We start from the raw sequence: 20672 nt of genomic DNA, 5'->3' as shown, positions 1-20672 counted from the left end.
GCTTGTCCTGACCCTCATGTTACCTCATCCCTTTCACCACATCCTTTACCATAAAATGACGTGCATGTTATTTTATACTAAAAAAACACAGCACACCTTTTCTCCTTACAAATCGAATCCATTTAGATGTCAATGAACACATGTATTGAATGGAACTCCCCTCCCACCTGTTCCTATATAATGCCACTATTAAGGTACGTTCTACCTGACTGGGATTGTTTTCATAGACATAGACCACTAGACATTGCAACAGCCTAACATGATTTTCCTATATGTCTTAGTGCTTACAGCTGTGGTCATACAGAAAGGTAAGTCATTTTAGTATATTTCCCATTTCATATGAGTTTCTTTATAAATATGTAGATATCACTGCACTTCCAACATCTTGGCATATTGTACAGTTTGTAACTGTTTGCAGTATACTTTTGTGCATAGTATATCTCTGGTATTCTAAGTAAAAGGAAAACACGATGCAGGGAGAGCTGGTTTATCTGCGGCTATCTAGAAGAATCCCATAAAAATGTAAGCAGAAAGGAAAAAATAGAAGCACTAAGAAAATAGCTGTTTCACAAGCTAATATATTTATATAGGTACGTGTGTATTATCACGGTGCCCATCGCATCGCATCGCATGCCACTAATTAAGATATGCGATGGCATGCGATGCCATGCGATGGGACCCGATTTGAGCCTTTCCCCGGGCATGCGTCATGCGATGCGATCATGGCATGCGATGCGACGCGATCATGCCCGATTATAATGGCATGCGATGAGACGCGATCATGCATAATGGCATGCGATGCGACGCGATCATGCCCGATTTGGGCTTATTCCCATGTTAAATGCCCCCCAGACCCGATTTTTAATTGTATACCCACCCTGATGGGTAATAACTATGTTAAATGCCCCCCACGCTTCAGGCTCGGTGGGACGCTGCGCTTGCCACACTATATAAAATCAACTCCATGCCGACGTGGATAGTGGGGGTATGAAAAGGTCAGAGGACGCGTCCTGCCGCCCCTCGCGGGCCTGCTGCGCTCGCCACGCTTCGGGTTGGCGTTGATAGTGGGGTGGCATTAACAATGGGGGGGCATTTAACATAGTCATTACCCATCAGGGTGGGTGTACAATCAAAAATCGGGTCTGGGGGGCATTTGAAATAGAAATCAGGCATCTGGGTGCCTGTACGATTAAAAATCGGGTCCAATCGCGATGCATCGGACGCGATTTTTTGGTTGTACAATGCCCTACGATGGAAAATGTGAGCGCCGTTATAATACACAAGTACCTTTATATATTTTAAAAAAATACTGTACACAATCCAAGCATCAATTATATGGGGTCTATGTACTAAGCCCTGGAGAGTGATAAAGTAACCAACCAACCAGATCCTGTCATCTTTCAAATACATTCTGCAACATGGTATTTAGGATCAGATTGGCTGTTACTTTACCTCTCTCCACTTTATTTCTTCTCAATTTTTCTGGGAGAAGATAGAGAAAAAGGGGTGCACTCTGAAAACTATATTGGGGTAAATTTGCTAAGATTTGCGTTCTATTAAAGATGGGATGTTGCTCATAGCAACCAACCAGATTCTATCTATTATATTCTAAAAGGTACAAAATAAATAAAAAGTAGAATCTGATTGGTTGCTAAGGGCAACATCCCATCTTTAATAGAACTCCCATCTTATTAAATGTCCCCCATAGTTTCCAAAGTGCATTTCTTTTCCTCTATCTTTCCCTTTTATTTTTTTTCTGAAAAATGTGTTATATTTTGAGAACAGTAGCACTACACCACAGTAAAAAAAAAAATTAGGAATCTCGGAAAAAAAACCCATGGCGGAGCATATAAATCCAGGCAGAGCATGTAAACCCATGGCAACGAGCATGTTAACCCTGGCATCAAGCATGAAGCCCATAGCAATGAGCACTTAGGTAAGTGGAAATTACAGTATGTGGCATAATATGTGTGGTATTATATGTGATAGACATTACAGAGTGTGGCATAATATGCAATGAGCATTACGGTGTGTGCAATAATGTGTAATGGGCATTATGGCATGTGGTAAAATATGTAATAGGTATTACAGTGTATGGCATAATGTGTACTGGCCACTACGGTGTGGCATAACGTGTAGTGAACATTATGGCATCTGCTATAATATGTAATGGGTGTGTGACATATGTAATAGGCATTGAGGTATACATTTTTGTCCCTGCATCCACCCGGCCCCAGGAAGTTGTTGTACCAGGGCCCAGGATTCTCTTGGCAGCCCTGATTGCTTATATACAGATGGAGTGGGAGACATCTTTGCTCACCAGATTCCTTGCACTGGCGAGTGCCGGCGATAGAGATTGGGATGCGCGTGCGTCTTACACGCATGTGCGACCCAGTTTCCCATCGGCGGGGGGACGGGAACCCTGTCCGTCTCCGCTTCAGGGAGACGGACAGGGTTATGGGGGGTGCGGCTAGGCGGCGAGGACCCGGGGCGACCATCGGTGAGGCTGCGGGGACCCCTTACGGCGGCTGGCGGGGGATGGCGGATGGCGACTCTTCCGCCATCCCCTGCAAAGATGTCTCCCGCTCCATCTGTATTTAACAGCATTGCTGCTCAGTCGATGTGGCGTTACCGGGCCCTATATCATTCTGGTAAGCAAACTCACCTGTACGTTCTCACTGGGAGTTTGATGTTGAAGCTGTGTGCATGCCCATATTCCCTTATGCGCATGTGCAGGGCTTCTATGCGGGTGCCTTTGGAGACTTGCATACTCTCTGAGGCGCTCGCAAAGGGGGTGTGTGTAGGAGGCGGACAGGCAGACAGGGGGCGTTTGCATGCACTTCCTGGGCGTACCCACAAAAAAATGCTGGGTGCACCCAGGAAAACGCAGAAATCCTTTGATGGACGGCGACCATCAAATGATTTCGGCCCACAAGCAAGCCTGCGAATGGATGTTTATGCAAAACTTCTATTCGCAGTTCTGCAAGTAAATTCACCTTGCAGCAGGGGGGGGGGGGGGGGGGCGGGCATTTGCCAGGGTGGCATTAACCTGCTCGTTGGCTCCAAACATAGGCAGCCCACTATGCAGGTCTGAATCGGCCCTCTGCTATACATACATATAATATATATACAATATATAAACACATAGATGTATAAGCCATCCGGTCTCAGTTTTTACTGTAAAAAGTGAACGCCAGGAGGGAAGCGCAGCGGACCGGGCAGGGCGCTCGCGCTGCTGAGGCACATCCAGGCATGCATACAGATTCATATGCATGGCCAGCTGTGTCTCTGCAGCGCCACAGTCCATTACCCGATGGACTTTTGGTTTCACAACCACTGTTCTAAAAGGTTCATGAAGAGCGTGAGTATACAGTGTTCAACACATGACAAGAATCACCAGGGCCGCCACTAGAAATGTTTGGGCCTGGGACTGACCTACAGTCCAGGCCACCAGCGGCAAAGCGCCATACCTCTGGCTGGCTGCCTCCCCCCCGCTCGCACGCCCCCCCCCCTTCCCGCTTGACAGCACCCTGCCTCCCCCTACCCCATTACTTACCATCACCCACGGTGCGCATCATCCTCCAGCTCCTTCGGTGTTCACAGTCAGGTCCGGCACGCACACTGCACAGTGCAGCCTGCAGAGCGCCGAGCCAATCTGTGTCCTAGGCTCGGCGCTCTGCAGGCTGCACTGTGCATTGTGCGTGCCTGGCTGCCGGTGCCGGGTGGGGGTGGCTGGGTGAGGGGGTCTGTAGGCAGCTGCCCGGGCCCCTCCAGAGGCTGGGGCCCAGGACAGCTGTAACCAGGGCGCCCCCCTGTCGGCGGCCCTGAGAATCACATTGCTCACCAGTAATCTGCTACGTATGGAGGATTGCATATGTATAATAATACCACAATGCATAATTTATTAATTTCTCTATATTTTTATTTTTCTATAGGAGATGCATCATGCTACAGTAAGTATTATTAGTATAATTATAGCTAAGGCAATGTTTTAAATAATGGTTTAATGAAAAAGTATTTCTAGAGGTTGAAAAAATAATATAGTTAAAATAAATAATGTACTTGTAAAACAACAAATTGGGTGTAAAAATGTAAAATACATGCCACAGCCTTCCAGCAGCCTCAGATACTCTATATAGTTTGTGTTTTACGGACCCTGACTCACTATTCACTATGTAACTTGTTTCTGTATCACTCCATCACTGCCTTGTCCTTACTAACAGAATGTTAGTAATCTGATGGCTAATAGAGAGAATATACAGTAAAAGGATGACGAAAGGGTCCCTTACACTAGAACGATATACAGTATCTGATGGTGAAATTGGATGAAATTTCCCTTGAACTCCCCCTGGACCTTCCCGGGAGTGATTGCATCCAATTTGTTACTTTGGTGTCATTTTTTGCATAAGATATTAAACATCCCATCATCTTACCCGTCCTTCTTCAGCATGTTCAACCTTAACACTTTAACATTAGTACTATATAAACCTGAAATAATGACTCGGAGACTTAGGTTTGGCAGAAATTGTTAACTGATTTATTTTCGGAAATTTTTAACTAATTTTATTGTTTGAATTAATTGATTAATTAATGGTGGCCAAGAAAGAACGGCTATTAAACTAAACTCCACCCCAACTTCAAACATAACTGGCCTAACTCATAACAAGCGGTATCCAACTCAACCTTGTTGTCTTGACTACCCACCCCTCCGGGTGAGGTCACTGACCCCGACACGGGTGTTACAGCAACAGGCCTAAGTCAATGAAAGGTGAGTGCACCGAAAACAAGCCATGTACGCAAAATCAACACCTAATATATAACTAATTTATTAAAACTGCTGTTCTTTCCCGCCTATCAGCTAACGCGATTAAAACCACCACCCACACAACGGTCCCAAAGGGGAGGGAGGGCGGGAATTTCAGCAGGAAGAAGAGGAAGCCTCCTCCCCTTCCTGCCCCTATATTCAGTTAATCCTAGCCAAACCCACTCATCCTATAGGATCCCCAAGTCACATGCCTATCAGTGATGACACGCAGCTGGGGATGTTTAACCCACTAAATGCCTATTGCAGGCACTCCGTTATTCATCTCATGCGATTGATCAAGCCAAGATAAATTTCTGGATAAGGGACTGGAAACTGTCAGACAAACTTTCTGCAAAATATAGTGGATGATATATAGCATGCACAAAGAGCACTCCATTTTTCATCCGATTCCATCCGATTCTGATATATCACAGGTGCGGTCTGACCAACCTAGAGGCTCCTAACCGACTCTCACGCAGGGCCGGCAACAGAAATCTTGGGGCCCGGTACATGGACATCTCCGCCCCCCCCCCCACCTCCCCCCAAAAAACCCTCTTCACACATATATATGTTTTTTTTTTTCAACAAACTACTTGTGATAGATAGATAGATAGATAGATAGATAGATAGATCGATCAGAGTCACGATAGCTAGACAGATAGATATATAGGAACTCTCTCCCCTCCCCAAGGCACTTACCTGGTTAATTAAAAAGGTGGAGTAGGCATGGAGCAGGTTCTCTGGAGCATTCATCCTCCTCTGACCTCTCTGGCTTTTTCCTCCCTGGGTGCATCAAAGACCTTTTTTACTGCAAATCTTCCCCTCACACTACTCCATTAAGCTCCGCCCCTTTTCTCTGTATTTTTCCTAGAGAAGGAAACCCTGACTTCTCATTGGTGGGTGGCGGCTATCTTTGTGTAGTCTGTATGGGGGCAGCCATCTTCTTTTAGCTCCTGCTGCATGCTCAGCAGCATACAGGAGCAGAGCCATCCTCTGCCTGGGTTCCGCATCCGCAGCTAGATGGCTCTGAAATAATACCAGGTGATGGGTAACTGGGGCCGGGGAAGGGGGGGGGGGGTGAAATAGCTCTGCATATGTTTATTGTCTGCACCGAGCCAGCGGCGGAGCAAATAGCATTATAAGAAGACGGAATGCTTTTTTTTGTGCCCGTGATCATGGGACCCCTCTGACCCTTGGGGCCTGGGTCAAATGTCCCCCTTGACCCCCCCTGTCGCCGGGCCTGCTCTCACGGGACCACGCATCCATGTTGCACTTTTCAGATGATATATCGACCCAAATGGCCAAAATCGTGCAAAATCGTTCTAATGTAAGAGGGCATTAAGAATTGTCATATTTAATATGTTGTGCTCACATCTCGGTGACATGGCCCTTTAAATAGGTCATTATAAATATTTAACATGTTATAGACTGCCTAGCTTTACAGTTGTCCCTTTTTTTGTGTCCTATTTCAGATGCATCTGCTACTGGCACACAGATGTGTAGCACATGTAGTGCGGGTGGGTCCTGTACAGCAGACAATGGATGTTCATGTAATGAGGACTTAACCATCACCTGTGTTCCCACCACTGAGTGCGCCAGTGTAGATTCCAACATATGTTGTCCTACAAATTACTACTGGTCTGCAACTGAGAGCTGCTGCTCAGGTAATTTCCTATATAGAATAAAAAAATATACATTTGATGTGGAATCAGTTCTCATTATACTGTACACCCTGACTCTGCTACAGGTGACATTTCTACTTTTATCCATTACAGATGTGCTGACCTGCATCCCTGCCTGTCAGAATGATCAGATTTGCAAAAATATCAGCAGCGTAGCAACTTGTAGCTGTAACACTGCTATCTACAGTGGACTGAGTAAGTACTTCAGAGAGCTTAGAGATAGTTGTGTACAGCTTTACTTATAGCAACTATAGCAACATGCTTTATTGTTCATTAACAAACAAGAGTTTAAAGTTACCTATATAGTAAAGTATTATATACTTATATGATATGCCACTGCCAGAAGTCTTCAAATTATGCACATTTGACCCACCTGAACAGAGTTACAAGTGGAGTTCTTCCTAGTTATTTTATTGATGCAGAGGACTAGCAGTTCATTTACACAGGCATGGCTTTACAGCATGGATTCAGGGCCAGGTGCACTAAGCTTTAAAAAGTGATAAAATGGAGAGTGATATACAACCAACCAATCAGCTCCTGCCTGACATTTTTCAAACACAGTCTGTGACATGGCAGTTAAGAGCTGATTGGTTGGTTATTTAACACTCTCCATTTTATCACTTTTTGGAGCTTAGTGCATGTGGCCCATAATCTTGCAGGTACTCTGATCTTATTCAGAGTACCTTTGACTCCTAAGAGAAAGACAGAAGGAAGAGGTGGAGAGAGAAGGAAAGGGGGTGAGCGAGTGCGGGAGAGGGGAAGAGGGTAGCAATTGGGGGAAGGCAATAGGGCAGGGTTGCCTACCCTCCCGGAATGGCCGGGAGGGTCCCGGAAATCGGGTCCTCCTCCCGGCCCCCAGGAAAGGGTGGCAATCCTCCCGCATATCTCACCAGCTCCTGCGATGTGTCCCTCGGCGGGGGGGGGGGGTCCACAGGTAAAATGCCGTGATCGCAGCATTTTAGCCCCGCCCCCAGCCGTGCAATGCCGGAAATACCGGCATTGCACGGCGGGGGGCGGGGCTAAAATGATGCGACACTGTAGGCAAGCCCCCCAACAGGGCATCATCTGTGTGGTCACGCCCCCAAACCCCCTCTTTTTCACTCCGGGATAAGGCCCCGCCCCCCAGCCTAACAGAGCTTGCTGCTCTCTCCCGGAGAGGGCAGCTCAAAAGTCGGCAGGTATGCAATAGGGTGGCATGACGCTGACTACACCGACTATACAAAGAATGCAATTATTATCAACAACTACTTTTAATTCAAGTTGCATGAAACAGTGATAAAACAAACTGGGTAACAACAGACAGACTTGGAGGTAGGAGGACCCTGCTGCAAGCTTACAATTTTAAAACATAACTATATGTTGCATGGTTTTAATGGTACTTGTTTCCTAGCACGGCCACAATCGCGGGCATCGGGTGTAATTTTTAGTGGTCTGCGACGCGACCGACACGATGCCCCCGATTTTCCCATTGAAATGCATTGAAAAAAGTCAAAATCGCGTCGGTCGCGTCGTATGCGGCTAAAAAAGGCTTAAATGGTCCAGACGCGATGCCCCCGATTTCCCATACGAAACAATGTTAAATGCCTCAATTTACCCGCGATGCCCCCGATTTCCCATAGGAAACAATGTTAAATGCCTCAATTTCACTAAATCATCATAGGGAACAATGGTAAATGGGCCAGAAACCCCCCAAAACTCCCCTGAACAGTGAAATGTCCCCACAAAAGTAGTTTACGCCACCCCACGATCAACGCGTACCCGAAGCGTGGCAAGCGCAGCGGTACGCGTCCTCCGAACTTTTTATACCCCCACTATCCACGTCGGCATGGAGTTGAGAATAGAATAGTGTGGCGAGCGCAGCGAGCCACCGAGCCCGAAGCGTGGCGAGCGGACGCGGATACCTTCACAGGTAAACGCGTCCCTTCGCGGGCTTCACAGGTATCCGCGTCCGCTCGCCACCCTTCGGGCTCGGTGGCTCGCTGTGCTCGCCACACTATTCTATTCTCAACTCCACGCCGACGTGGATAGTGGGGGTATGAAAAGGTCGGAGGACGCGTACCGCCGCCCCTCGCAGGCTCGCTGCGCTCGCCACGCTTCGGGTTCGCGTTGATCGTGGGGTGGCGTAAACTACTTTTGGGGGGACATTTCACTGTTCAGGGGTGTTTCTGGCCCATTTACCATTGTTCCCTATGATGATTTGGGTAAATTGAGCCATTTAACATTGTATCCTATGGGAAATCGGGGGCATCGCGGGTAAATTGAGGCATTTAACATTGTTCCCTAAGGGAAATCGTCGGTACCATCGCACCCGATTTTTTAGTGCATGCGATGGCCGCGATGCCCCCGATTTTTACTCACGATGCCCACGATCATGATCGTTGTGGCCGTGCTAGGAAACAAGTACCGTTTTAATTTATGCATTTTTTTTCACACAATGCCTAAATTGCTAAACTGAAATTTTGAAACCTATAAAATTGCAAAACATGGATTTAACATTTTTTTACAGTCTACAAATTCAGGGCTTAATTAAATGCACTATCCGCAGTCCACTAGCAAAAGCAGTCACCAACACTGTCATCAACATATGCATCTTCTACATCCTTATGGCAGGAGATCCAACTTACAGCAAATTGGACAGTTCCCTGCATACAGTATGTACAGGTCAAAATAGGGGATACGGTCATTGGGTCACCAGCAAGTTGTTAGACAGTCATTAGGTCGACACTATTAGGTCGACATGCAGGAAGGTCGACATGCGTCTATGTCAACATTGATTAGGTCGACAGGGTCATTAGGTCGGCATGATCATTAGGTCGACATGGGTTAGGTCGACAGTCGAAAGGTCGACATGGGGTCAAAAAACAGTGAAAAACCCCATGTCGACCTTTTGACTGTTGACCTAACCCATGTCAACCTAATGACCCTGTCCACTTTATGACCCTGTCGACCTAGCCCATGTTGACCTAGACTCATGTCGACCTTCCTGCATGTCGACCTAGACACATGTCGACCTAAATGCATGTAGACCTAGTCGTGTTGACCTAATGACTGTCTAACAACTTGCTGGTGACCAACTGATCCACACCCCAAAATAGGAACACAACTCTGTATACATGATAACAGCAAATGTATTCTATGTGAGAACACCCTTTTGATTCCCTATTGCAACCCAGTATGTTTTTACATTGGGTGATGTGAAATGCTTTGATGTCAGGCTTTTCTTAAAAATGCCCTCACAGACTATGAATTCTTACAATAACGTATTCTAATATATTTCTTTTGATTGTTTTTGTAGACTCATCAGCCCTTTCTCCAGTAGTACAATGTCAAACAAGTGTAATTACTGTCTCCGTCAGTAAATGCTTATTAGAGTCTCTTGGGTATGATCCAAATACCTTCAAACTTAACAACAGCTCTAGTGCCTGCATTAACACCTATGAACAAACGTTGAACAACAGCACTATGGAGAGCATCCAGGTTTTACCACAGACAGGATGGTGTGGTAATACAATAACAGTAAGAATTTATGTTTCATAGATGACACACACACACACACACACACATATGTATATTCGCCAACTAAGGAAGCTTAAACTGCCGCAGGAGTTTCTACTACTCTTCTACACAGCGATCATCCAATCCGTTCTCTGTTCCTCAATCATAGTCTGGTTCGGTTCGGCCTCAGCTCACAACAGACATAGACCACAACGCATTGTGAAAAAAAGCAGAGAAAATCATAGGCACAAATCTCACTGTAGTTGAGGACTTCTATCATGCCAGGGTTCAGAAATGAGCAGGCAGGATCATCGAGCATGACCTGTTACGGAAGCTACCGTCTGGCAAATTGTACAGCTTAAGGCCTACAAGGACGACTAGACACAGAAACAGTTTTTTCTCCCAAGCGGCCATCCTCATCAATTACTCACTAGCGTAGCCCTGACACATCCCTGACCACATAGTCAACTAATCTGTCATGTCCCCTCCCTATGTCATGTTTGACATGTTGCATATTGTCTTATTGTATGTTCTAATGTAATGTAAGTAATATAATGTAATGTATTGTCACAGCGAGTGGTAGCTATCGGAAACAAATTCCTGTGTATTATGCATCTTGTATTGATACACCTGGCAATAAACTGATTCTGATAGATGCCCTTAGTAACCAGGTGGCAAGTAGATCTAGCCACCATGCCCAAAGCATGGCAAATGAAGTAAGCCCACCAGGGTGCATTTAGGTTCCCATGTTTAGACCTTGCTCCTCGTCCCGTTGTGTTGTGTCGTGTGGTCATGAAATCAGAGGTCCTTTCCCTTACTAGAATCTAGACCAGGGATGGGCAATTATTGGCTGTCCAGCCTTGCCTTAGTTTTGCTATTTGGCCATGCTGCAGGTGATGCAAGGCATGCTGGTATGTGTAGTTCATCAACAGCTGTAGGGTCTTATTTTGCCCACTGCTGATCTAGACCTAGGGAGGTGTCATGGGTATGTTTCTGCATGAGGATGAGATCTCTTCCACAGCACTGCAGCCACAGTGGGCACATTTTCAGAAAGGTACAAGGTATAGCTCTGTTTCAGGCAGGGGCTACTCGAAGAGCCAGTGTTGTGACCACAAGTGCATCGATTGATAGTAATTGGATATGCCAGCGCTTTGCTCAAATATGCAAAGTGGGCATTGCAGGACTTGAGAATCTGAGAGAAATCGTTGTCATGCATGAACAGCATCCACCTCTGAATCAGGCCCAATGTTATTAACATTACAGCAATCTTCTTTTTGCGAAAGGTTTTACCAATTTTTGCAATGCTTCTTATTTTCCAGATAGATTCGTTAAAGGTTTATTATTCAAACGTTCTGCACATTGGACTTCAGAATAGCACCATAATTACCACTAACCCTGTGAACATCTCCTTCTCCTGCTCTTACAATCTGACCATTCAGACCAGTCTAGCTGCTGCTTTTAATGCTGTGGTAAAGTAAGGAAATATTGGTTCTAGGATAATAATGTGGTGGCAAAATAAATACAACATGTAGTCTTTCACATAAAGTTTCCCATGTATATTTTATTTTTACTTATTTTTATATTTTACAGTTCTGTAAACATCAGCGTAAATGGGCAAGGCTCAGTGCTGACTACAATGGCTGCATACTGGGACCAAGCATACTCTTTGCCAATACTGAGTAGTGATGAAGTGCCAGTTGGATCAAACATCTACCTGGGGATATTTTCAGAATTTGCGGATGTATCCAATTTTGTTCTGAGAGTAGAAAGCTGTTATGCCACACCTGACAATAACGTTAATAATGTGAACAAAGCTGTAATTGTGACCAATGGGTACGTTATCTTTGCTTCCATACTGTATCTCACTGCTATTTCACAACTGACTCCCATCAAATTGATTTTGAAATTGTTAAACAGACCAGAAGCATATCTAGCCCTGTTCTACATTCTTCGTAACCCCATCATTTGGGCAACAATAGTCTGGGTAGAGTAATGGTGATTCATCCTATCAGCATAATGACTATCTAATGCTATTTTTTGCATTTAAAAATTATATGTATAAAGTACCAACCAATCAGCTCCTGTAATTTTTAAACCACAGCCTGTAAATTGTCAGTTACTGTAGAAGCTAATTTGGTGATACTTTATCTACAATGTTCGATAAATCTTTATACAGTATTGATGAGTTAGAGATCTCCAAGCAACTATGAAGGAACTGTATGCAAATATACTTTTGATCTCTGATATCTCTAAACAGCTATCAAAATGTCAGAAGACTAATTTGCATAAATACAGGGCCGGCCTTAGGCATAGGCAAACTAGGCAATTTCCTAGGGCATTTGGAATTCCTAGGGGCATCAGCAGCTTCTGCTGATTAAAATGATATGCAGCATGCCTATATTCTGTGTGTGAGTGAGGCTGTATCTGCATATGAAATAGTGTATTCATGGAAATCACTGTAACATAGCATTCCGTATGCAGGTACAGCCAAAGCCGCACACAAAATATAGGCATGCCACATATCATTTTAATCATTGGAAGCTCCTTGTGTGTCCTGGTCACATCACAATGCAAATAAGACAAATTTTCAGCAAAAAAGGCACCCAACGTTAGCAGAACTGGCCAGGAGCTGCATGGCCTATTGAGACAAGATGTATGAGGAAACATCTGTATCCAAGCAGAGGCAGAGGTCAGAGTGTTAGCGGCTGTGCAAGTGCTGTCTGCGGGTGGGTTGGTTGTGCAATAGTGTTCGGCATATGTGTAAGGGGCATTATGTGTGTCATGTATAAATGCATTAATAATGTGCGGCATTATGTGTGTCATGTGTATAAGGGCATTAATAATGTGCAACATATGTGTAAGGGGCATTATGTGTGTCATTATGTGTATGAAGGGCATTCATAAAGGTTGGCATAATGTGTAAGGGGCATTATGTTTATAAGGACATTAATAATGTGTGTGATATGTAAGGGGCATTACTGTGTGGTATTATCAGGGGTGCCGAGAGAAAGGGGTAGGGGGTACAAATTACCCAGGCCAAAGTCTGATGGGAGGGCCCAGTGGGGGCCCCGGGCCCCCTCCCCTTAAGTGACAGCAGCAGCTGCAGCTCTTCTCCTCTGCCCAGCACACACTGCTTTGTGCTGGGTTGCAGTGTGGCCATGGAGGTGGTTAAAATACAATATTTTCTCAGAATTTTTTTCTAAGGGTATAATGTGAATAATGTAAGGAGTAATGTATATAAGGTAAAGTGGTACTACAGTGTGATGTAACGTGAATAAGGGACACCATCGCATGATATAATGTCAATAAAGTTGTACTACTGTGTGGCATAATTTGAATTGGGGGTAAAATTGTGTGGCCATGCCCCTTCCAAGCAAGAACACACCCCTGTTTGGGCTGCGCACCAAATGTGTGCACTGTTTCTATTTAAAATATTGCAGGTAGGAGCACCAAAATGATGACAGTTTTGATGAGGTTTGATGGTGCAGGGAAAGAGGAGCAGGGTCAGAGGCGGAACTAGTGGTGGTGCTAGGGGGCACCAGCCAAAATCTTGCCTAGGGCGTCATTTAGGCTAGGGCCGGCTCTGCATAAATAAATAAGGCTGTAAGTTTGTCAGTGAATTGTTTCCTAGTAAACTGATACCTGGTTTAGTCACTGTCTAATAAAAGTATACCAATTAGACAAAAGTGATTGGAAAGTGACAGTGAATAGATCAGTGATTACTGCAGACATCCTTCTTGGCAAACAGTCTACAAGTTCCTGGTCCAAGGGGGTTATTCTGATTCACTCGGAAAGGCACAATCACTCTCTAATGGACAAAACCATATGAACTGCAGGTGGGGCTGATGTAACATGTGCAGAGAGAGTAAGATTTGAATAATAAATAAAGCAGCCAGTATTTACCCTGCACAGAAACAATAAAACACCCAAATCTAACTCTCTCTGCACATTTTACATCAGCTCCACTTGCAGTGCACATGGTTTTGTCCATTAGAGAGTGATTGCGCCTTTCAGAATGAATCAGAATAACCACCCAATTGTGACACTGAAAAAGGTCAAGTTGGTGTATAATTTATCTAATTCTCTTTAAAACCAGCTAAAACAGCCCCAGAGCATAAACACAACCACCACCATGCTTTACTGTGTCTATTGTATAATATAACATCAGACATTCTTGTCTTTCTTATCTGAATAGTTTTATACTATACCTTTACAAACGCGTATCTGATAAAGGAGCTCACTACTTTGCTTGAGAGTGGGCGTCTTTTGTCTACATAGTCTTACATTTTGGATACCTCTTTTGGTACTTGTTTCCTAGCAGGGCGCCCAGATTTCCTACATACGCTCAGTAGTTAATTTAGTTAATTTATTCACTGCACCCTGAGTGAAATCGCATCGCATGGCCCTTTTTTGTGGCGTGAGATGTGAGATGGGTTGAGATGTGAGATGAGATGTAAGATATGCGATCTCATTAGTTCATATGGTAAAACACCTAAAACACCACCACTCTCCACGTCACCCCGAAGCGTGGCGAGCGCAGCGGAACGCGTCCTCCGACCTTTTCATACCCCCACTATCCACGCCGGTGTGAAGTTGCTTTTATATAGTGTGGCGAGCGCAGCGAGCCACCGAGCCCGAAGCGTGGAGAGCGCAGCAAGCCCTGCAAGGGGGCGCGGAATACATGTAAAGTAATCCGCGTATGTTCGCCACGCTTTGGGCTCGGTGGCTCGCTGCACTCGCCACACTATATAGAATCGACTCCACGCCAGCGTGGATAGTGGGGGTATGAAAAGGTCAGAGGATGCGTTCCGCTGCCCCTCGCAGGGCTCGCTGCACTCGCCACGCTTCGGGGTGACATGGAGAGTGGTGATGTTTAAGGTGTTTTACCATATGAACTGCTGAGATCGCATCTCACATCTCATCTCACATCTCACGCGATGTGCGATGCGATTTCACTCAAAGTGCAGTGAATAAATAAATTAAATTAACTACTAAGATCGCATCGCATACAACGCAAGGCATAAAAAGCCATGCGATGCGATGTGCGATGCGATTTCACAACGCAGAATAGCCCACTAAGCTAATACAGTAGCTTAGTGGGCACCCTACTAGGAAACAAGTACCCCTCTTTTGTATGCAAAACACAGGAGCACTCTACTATGTTATGAATTCTAAATGTGTAATACCTTATTAATTATATTGTATTGCAAAATTGTGAATGGGGTGAAAGCAAGGAGACATTTTAACCATTTAAATTCCATATAATAAATGTCACTGTTATTTTTGTTTACAGGTGTCCTGCCAACCAAGGAATCACTGCAGTGATACAGGAGAATGGAGTATCTCTGCAGTCCAGAATTGAGTTTAGTTCATTTGCATTTCAAGGACAACCATTAGTTTATATTACATGCACTGTACGCCTTTGTAACACAAATACAACTTGCACTGGGGTAAGAGATGGGTTTATTTATCTGTCTTGCTACTAATATGGTACTCTTCAGTTTTGTCATAATAAGTATATAGCTAATGACCACTTCACAGATGGGTGTGCTATGACAATCCGACAGTCAGAATATTGACCGGGCTGAGTGCAATAAAGCCCCTTGCGCACCTAGAATAAAGATTGTATTCAATCAATTGTAGAACTGTTGGAGGGAATTCCCTATTTTATTGACTGTTAAATGCATTCCATGGAAACTAAGTTCTTAAAACAAGCTTATCGAATTCCAAACACTTCCAAAAACCTAAATTTATAAACTTTTTAACTAGAGCTTAGGCCACCGAACTCTGGTGTAAAATAACTTAATTAGTACCTTATTCAATTTGATTTAACTATCTGTATTCAAACAAGGATATCCTTAAACCTGGACAGTAATGGCAGAGTATGTAATGCATGTCAACCTTTTCAAAGACGACCTAGTAACATATTATAGCTGCAAACTGCTGTTGCCATTAACAGGTTGGGGTGCAGGGGAGCGTGACCACATGCTCTAATAAATACAGATACAGAAGGCTCAACACTCACCATAACACCCCATTCCTAGGAATGGAGAGTGCGGTGGTATACTGTGGTGGTATATGTGGGTTCATTTTAATTAACCATTCTGTTATCATAGCTTTCTCATGCACCCCAAGTAAGCACATTTTTCTTAAACCTGTGACAGCTACATAAAAACATAGAAACATAGAATTTGACGGCAGATAAGAACCACTTGGCCCATCTAGTCTGCTCCTTTTTTAAACATGTTACCTCAAACCGTATTTGATCCTTATATTTTTGTAAGTATACCAATATGCCTATCCCAAGCATGTTTAAATTTTCGTTATAAAGCTGCCCCCTTAGTGCTAATTCAGGTGCTGTGTTGGGGATTGTCTCACCTTTAAAAGCCATAAGGTATTTGGCTGGTGAGCTCTAAACCAGAAAACAAGCACATGTTAAAGTTAGTTATAATGTGTCAGCAGTTGCCAGGCTCTTAAGAGACCAATTATGTAGGACTTGCAGTGAAATGGGGTCCCTTGGCGATGGGCTTCAAGTTTAAATACATTGATCAATTCATGAACTAAAACCCCATTATTTATCTATCTATCTATCCTAGAACTTTGTGGGCCCCATAGCAAAAGTTACAATGGGGCCCCTGGGCAATGCCCCTTACTCAATATGCGACACACTGTAATGCCCCTTACTCAATATCTGACACAACCCAATGCCCCGTATGCAACACATCGCAGATGCTGCCAACGCTGGCTCCCTCAAGCCGCCCTCCCTCTGCAGAACCATAGTTATGCCACTGAATGTAGCAATGTTTATGTTGTGCCGGCCTCTGACTATTTGTAGCTGGTGATCGCTCCATTCATTTCTGATGGGATCGTCTTTAAGTTTTTCCTCGCTTTATGTCCCAGGCACTCGGCTCAGCTGGCAGCACGGGTGGATGGCCTTCTGTCTTTCAAGTCATGGGGCGGGTACCAGCAGGAGTGTCATTGCTGCTTCTCTCCCTGCCCGGATTCTCCTGCATGATGCACAACGCCACCCCCCTGCCCGGCTCTCCCTGCATGGCGCCACCCCCCGCCTGGCTCTCCCTGCAGTGGCAGCGGTGTGATCAAAGTATAAGAGAGCCCTGCGGGGCGGGTACCAGCAGGAGTGTCATTGCTGCTCTCTCCCCACCCGGATTCTCCTGCATGATGCACAACGCCACCCCCCCCCCCCCTGGCTCTCCCTACATGGCTCCATCCCCCGCCTGGCTCTCCCTGCACTGCACACGGCGCCACCCCCGCCTTGTTCTCTCTGCAGTGGCAGCGGCGCGATCAAGGTATAAGAGAGCCATGCGGTGGCGCCACGCCACGGCTCTCTAACAAATCAATAAAACTACTAAGGGTGCAGGGGATTGTTTGCTGTCCATGGGGCCTCCCCAGCCACCGAGCCCCATAGCAGAGGCACCCCCTGCACCCTCGGTAGTTCTGCCACTGCTCTGACACACAAACAACTCAACTCAGTGAAAAGATTATCTAAGGGCTGATGCTGATTGACAGTACGTTTATTGGCAGAGAGTATATTACAGTCCCGGAAATGCAGAACTTAAAGCATTTTGATAACAGTTACACTTATGACCAAAAATGCTGAACGTTCGGCGTGTAACTTTTTTTATCTTGTATAGGAAAGGTGCAAGTGTTCACTGATGATAGGCAGCATGGATGGTGTAATAGTTAGCATTACTGGGGGTTGTGGACCCACAAGGCAGAATAGCCCTGACTGTTGGAATCGTGACTGTCCGCCGTCATCTGGCACCCGTTTCCTAAAGACTTGAGAGCAGGGCCCACTTACCTCTTTATCTTTTTTGCTAATACTCAGTTTTGCCTTATTGCTGTGTTGTTTCCCAATAATAAAATGCTGCTTTATACATTAATATTACATTTAAGCTTTTCAAAGCATAATATTTTTTTCTTTCCCATAGTGTAATGCTAATAGAGACAGCAGTAACAATGGAGAGGCACAATTACAGCTCCCACTAAATTTTATAGGTATGTACATAAGTAATAGTCTGTTACTTATATGTAATATGCATAATCATGTGCTAGATGGTATTTTCCCATTATCTAGAGCTTGTTTGTGCTTGTTTCACATTCTGTGTGGGCCTGTGCCTGTATTTATAGCCTTTGATGGTTTGGTAAGATGTATTAATGAAATGTCTATCATTGCTTTCAGATACATTCAGCAGTTCAGAATCCAATACAGGTAAGCTTAAAAACACGCCCATTTACACTTGACATTTCTTTTAGTATTGTATTGTCATACAAATAAAATAAAGTGTGTTTAGTTTGGATTGAGGTTAAATAACGTTACAAAAAGCCCATCAGTGCCATGTTTTATTAAGTCATGGGCAGAGCAGTAGAGAGCCTTGCCGGGACCAGGTATTTTCCCGGGGGCATGGCCTAATCACAGGAGGCATGGGTACACACCCTTAAAAAAATACAGACAAAATGGTACTTTAAGCGTCTCCCTGACCACAATCTGCACCCCAGCCCACGACAGCATATGTTGGGTTGAGGGGAACAGCTGCTGCAGCTCTGCTTTCAGGTAATGGTGGGAGGACCAGGCCCCCCACTGGGCCCCTCCATAAGATCCTGGGTGCAGGTAATTAGAACCCCCCCCCCCCATTGGCACCCCTGGTGATTATTATTATTACCAGTTATTTATATAGAGCACACATATTCCGAAGAGCTTTACAGAGAATATTTTTTTGAAATTTTTTAAATATTCCCTGTCCCAGTGGAGCTTACAATCTATATTCCTTACCTTGTGTACATGCACACACAGAGACATTCTAGGGTTAATTTTTTGGGAGACCATTAACCTACCAGTATATTTTTGGATTGTAAGAGGAAACCAGAGTACAAAGAGGAAACCAGCGCAAGCACAGGAAGAATACTGTATACTGGTGGGTCAATGGTTTCCAACAAAAAAATAACCCTAGAATTAATGTGTATGTGGGGTTAGGGCAGGGACTGATGTGAACATTCAACTATTCTCTGTAAAGCACTGTGGAATATATGCACACTATAAAAATAACAGGTAATAATGAATAAATAAATATACAGACACCATACAGTTCGGGCCATGGTGGGAATGGAACCCATGACTTTATTGCTGTGAGGCAGTAATGCTAAACATTACATCATCCATGTTGCCCATTGGGGATGGGTCTGTAGCAGCTGATGTTGTTGACTCCCTATCAACACTCTGCTTTTGTAACATAATTTTTGCAAGTGACACTATGACCTGTTCCACTATAAGCAGATACCTTACTGACTGAGAATTTGCATACTTACAGTGACCTGTTTCACTGGAGGCAGACACCTAAATATAAGTCAGGTGGCTGCCTCCAGTGTAACAGATCACAGGTTCTAATCCTCGGCATAACTGCTAAACAATGGCCCTTATTCTAGTTGAATCGGACGGATGCGTATTTTGGACAAGAAACGAGTGTTATTTGCCCCGCCTACCATACGAATCGCTAACACCGCCCGAATGTGGTAAGACGCCGAGCGTACGGACCGCGAGTGGATGTTTCATGTGAACACCTCCTCCATCTGTGGGAACCTCCCCCATCCTCTGATGGTCACCGACCATTGAATGATGGACCGAGCGGTCAGGCAGCACCAGACATTTTTCCGTATGAAAGCAGGGATATGGGCGGGCAGCTGACATCCGGCTATGTCAGTTGTCCGCCCCTCACACGTGCGTCATGGCCGCATTACCATGCGTACGCTCAGCGTTTTTATGGGAACGCTCATGAAACGTGGGGCGTACGCATATAGTAATGATCCCAAACAGCCCTTCATGCCCCTCTCCACCCCCTGCGCGGATGGTTCCGTACGATCATTTTCTGCACGGACCTCACTCCGTGTTCGGACATGCAAGGCGTTCACACATGCGCAGATACGCCTCTGCACATGCGCAAATACCAAACATCTGAATTGCCTCTGAGTAACTGACCTCATGCCACTGGCCAGAGAGTACCTTTGCACATGCCATTGTTCTAAGCAAACTACATAGAGTAGTCTTGAGTCATAGAAATGGGAGAAGGTGCAGATGTAATTCTATATAATTTTATAATAAAATTAGTGCATGTATATAAACTGTGTATATAAACTCTTTTGTGAAATAAATAGAATTAGACTTATGAGAGCTACAGTAAGTTTTACATGTATTACGCAAGCTTTAGACTATTCTGTGAGTAATTCTGTGCAGAGCATATGCAGGATTAATTCAGGTGTATGTATGTTGTATGTAAGTACACCTCGTGTAACCTCCTCTTTATCTTTTGTTGTCTCCAGCTGTATCATGGACGGTGATGGCCAGCTCTCTGTTAGCTCTCATGAGCACTAAGCTCTTCTGAGGACAATCCTCTGAGTGAACCATAAAAGAAGCTGATCTTGGGGTTTACTTATATTTAAGGCTGCAAAAAATTTGTTTAGCGTAGATCACTTTGGCGCTTTACTTCAAGACCCCTGCCTCACTATACTGTGATTAGGATCCCTGAACCCACGAAAACAGAGTCAAGGGGATGAATGGGTATAGTGATTGGCGCTACAGAAAAACTCATTCCTATAGCATAATAAATTTCAGAATAGTGTATAAGTAGGAAAAACATATATATTAAATCTCCTTTTTTCCCAATTATTCAACTCTTGGG

The 20672-nt window shown here is 44.7% G+C and overlaps 1 protein-coding gene across 1 annotated transcript; it reads left to right on the top strand.

The window, feature by feature from the left end:
* Positions 1-259: 259 nt before the first annotated feature.
* On the top strand, positions 260-20365 carry LOC146058463 (pancreatic secretory granule membrane major glycoprotein GP2-like). The gene is made up of 10 exons (XM_083170750.1): positions 260-308; positions 6277-6468; positions 6580-6681; positions 9782-10002; positions 11301-11455; positions 11572-11814; positions 15275-15431; positions 16817-16941; positions 18182-18211; positions 20314-20365. Exons 1-10 carry the CDS (start codon positions 260-262, stop codon positions 20363-20365), a joined length of 1326 nt encoding a protein of 441 aa, XP_083026876.1.
* The last annotated feature ends 307 nt before the right edge of the window (positions 20366-20672 follow it).

The sequence above is a fragment of the Crinia signifera genome, chromosome 2, assembly GCF_055691185.1.
Source record: "Crinia signifera chromosome 2, ASM5569118v1, whole genome shotgun sequence".
NCBI lineage: Eukaryota > Metazoa > Chordata > Amphibia > Anura > Myobatrachidae > Crinia > Crinia signifera.
Note: the sequence above shows the minus strand (reverse complement) of the source record. Positions and strands in the feature narration are given on the sequence as shown.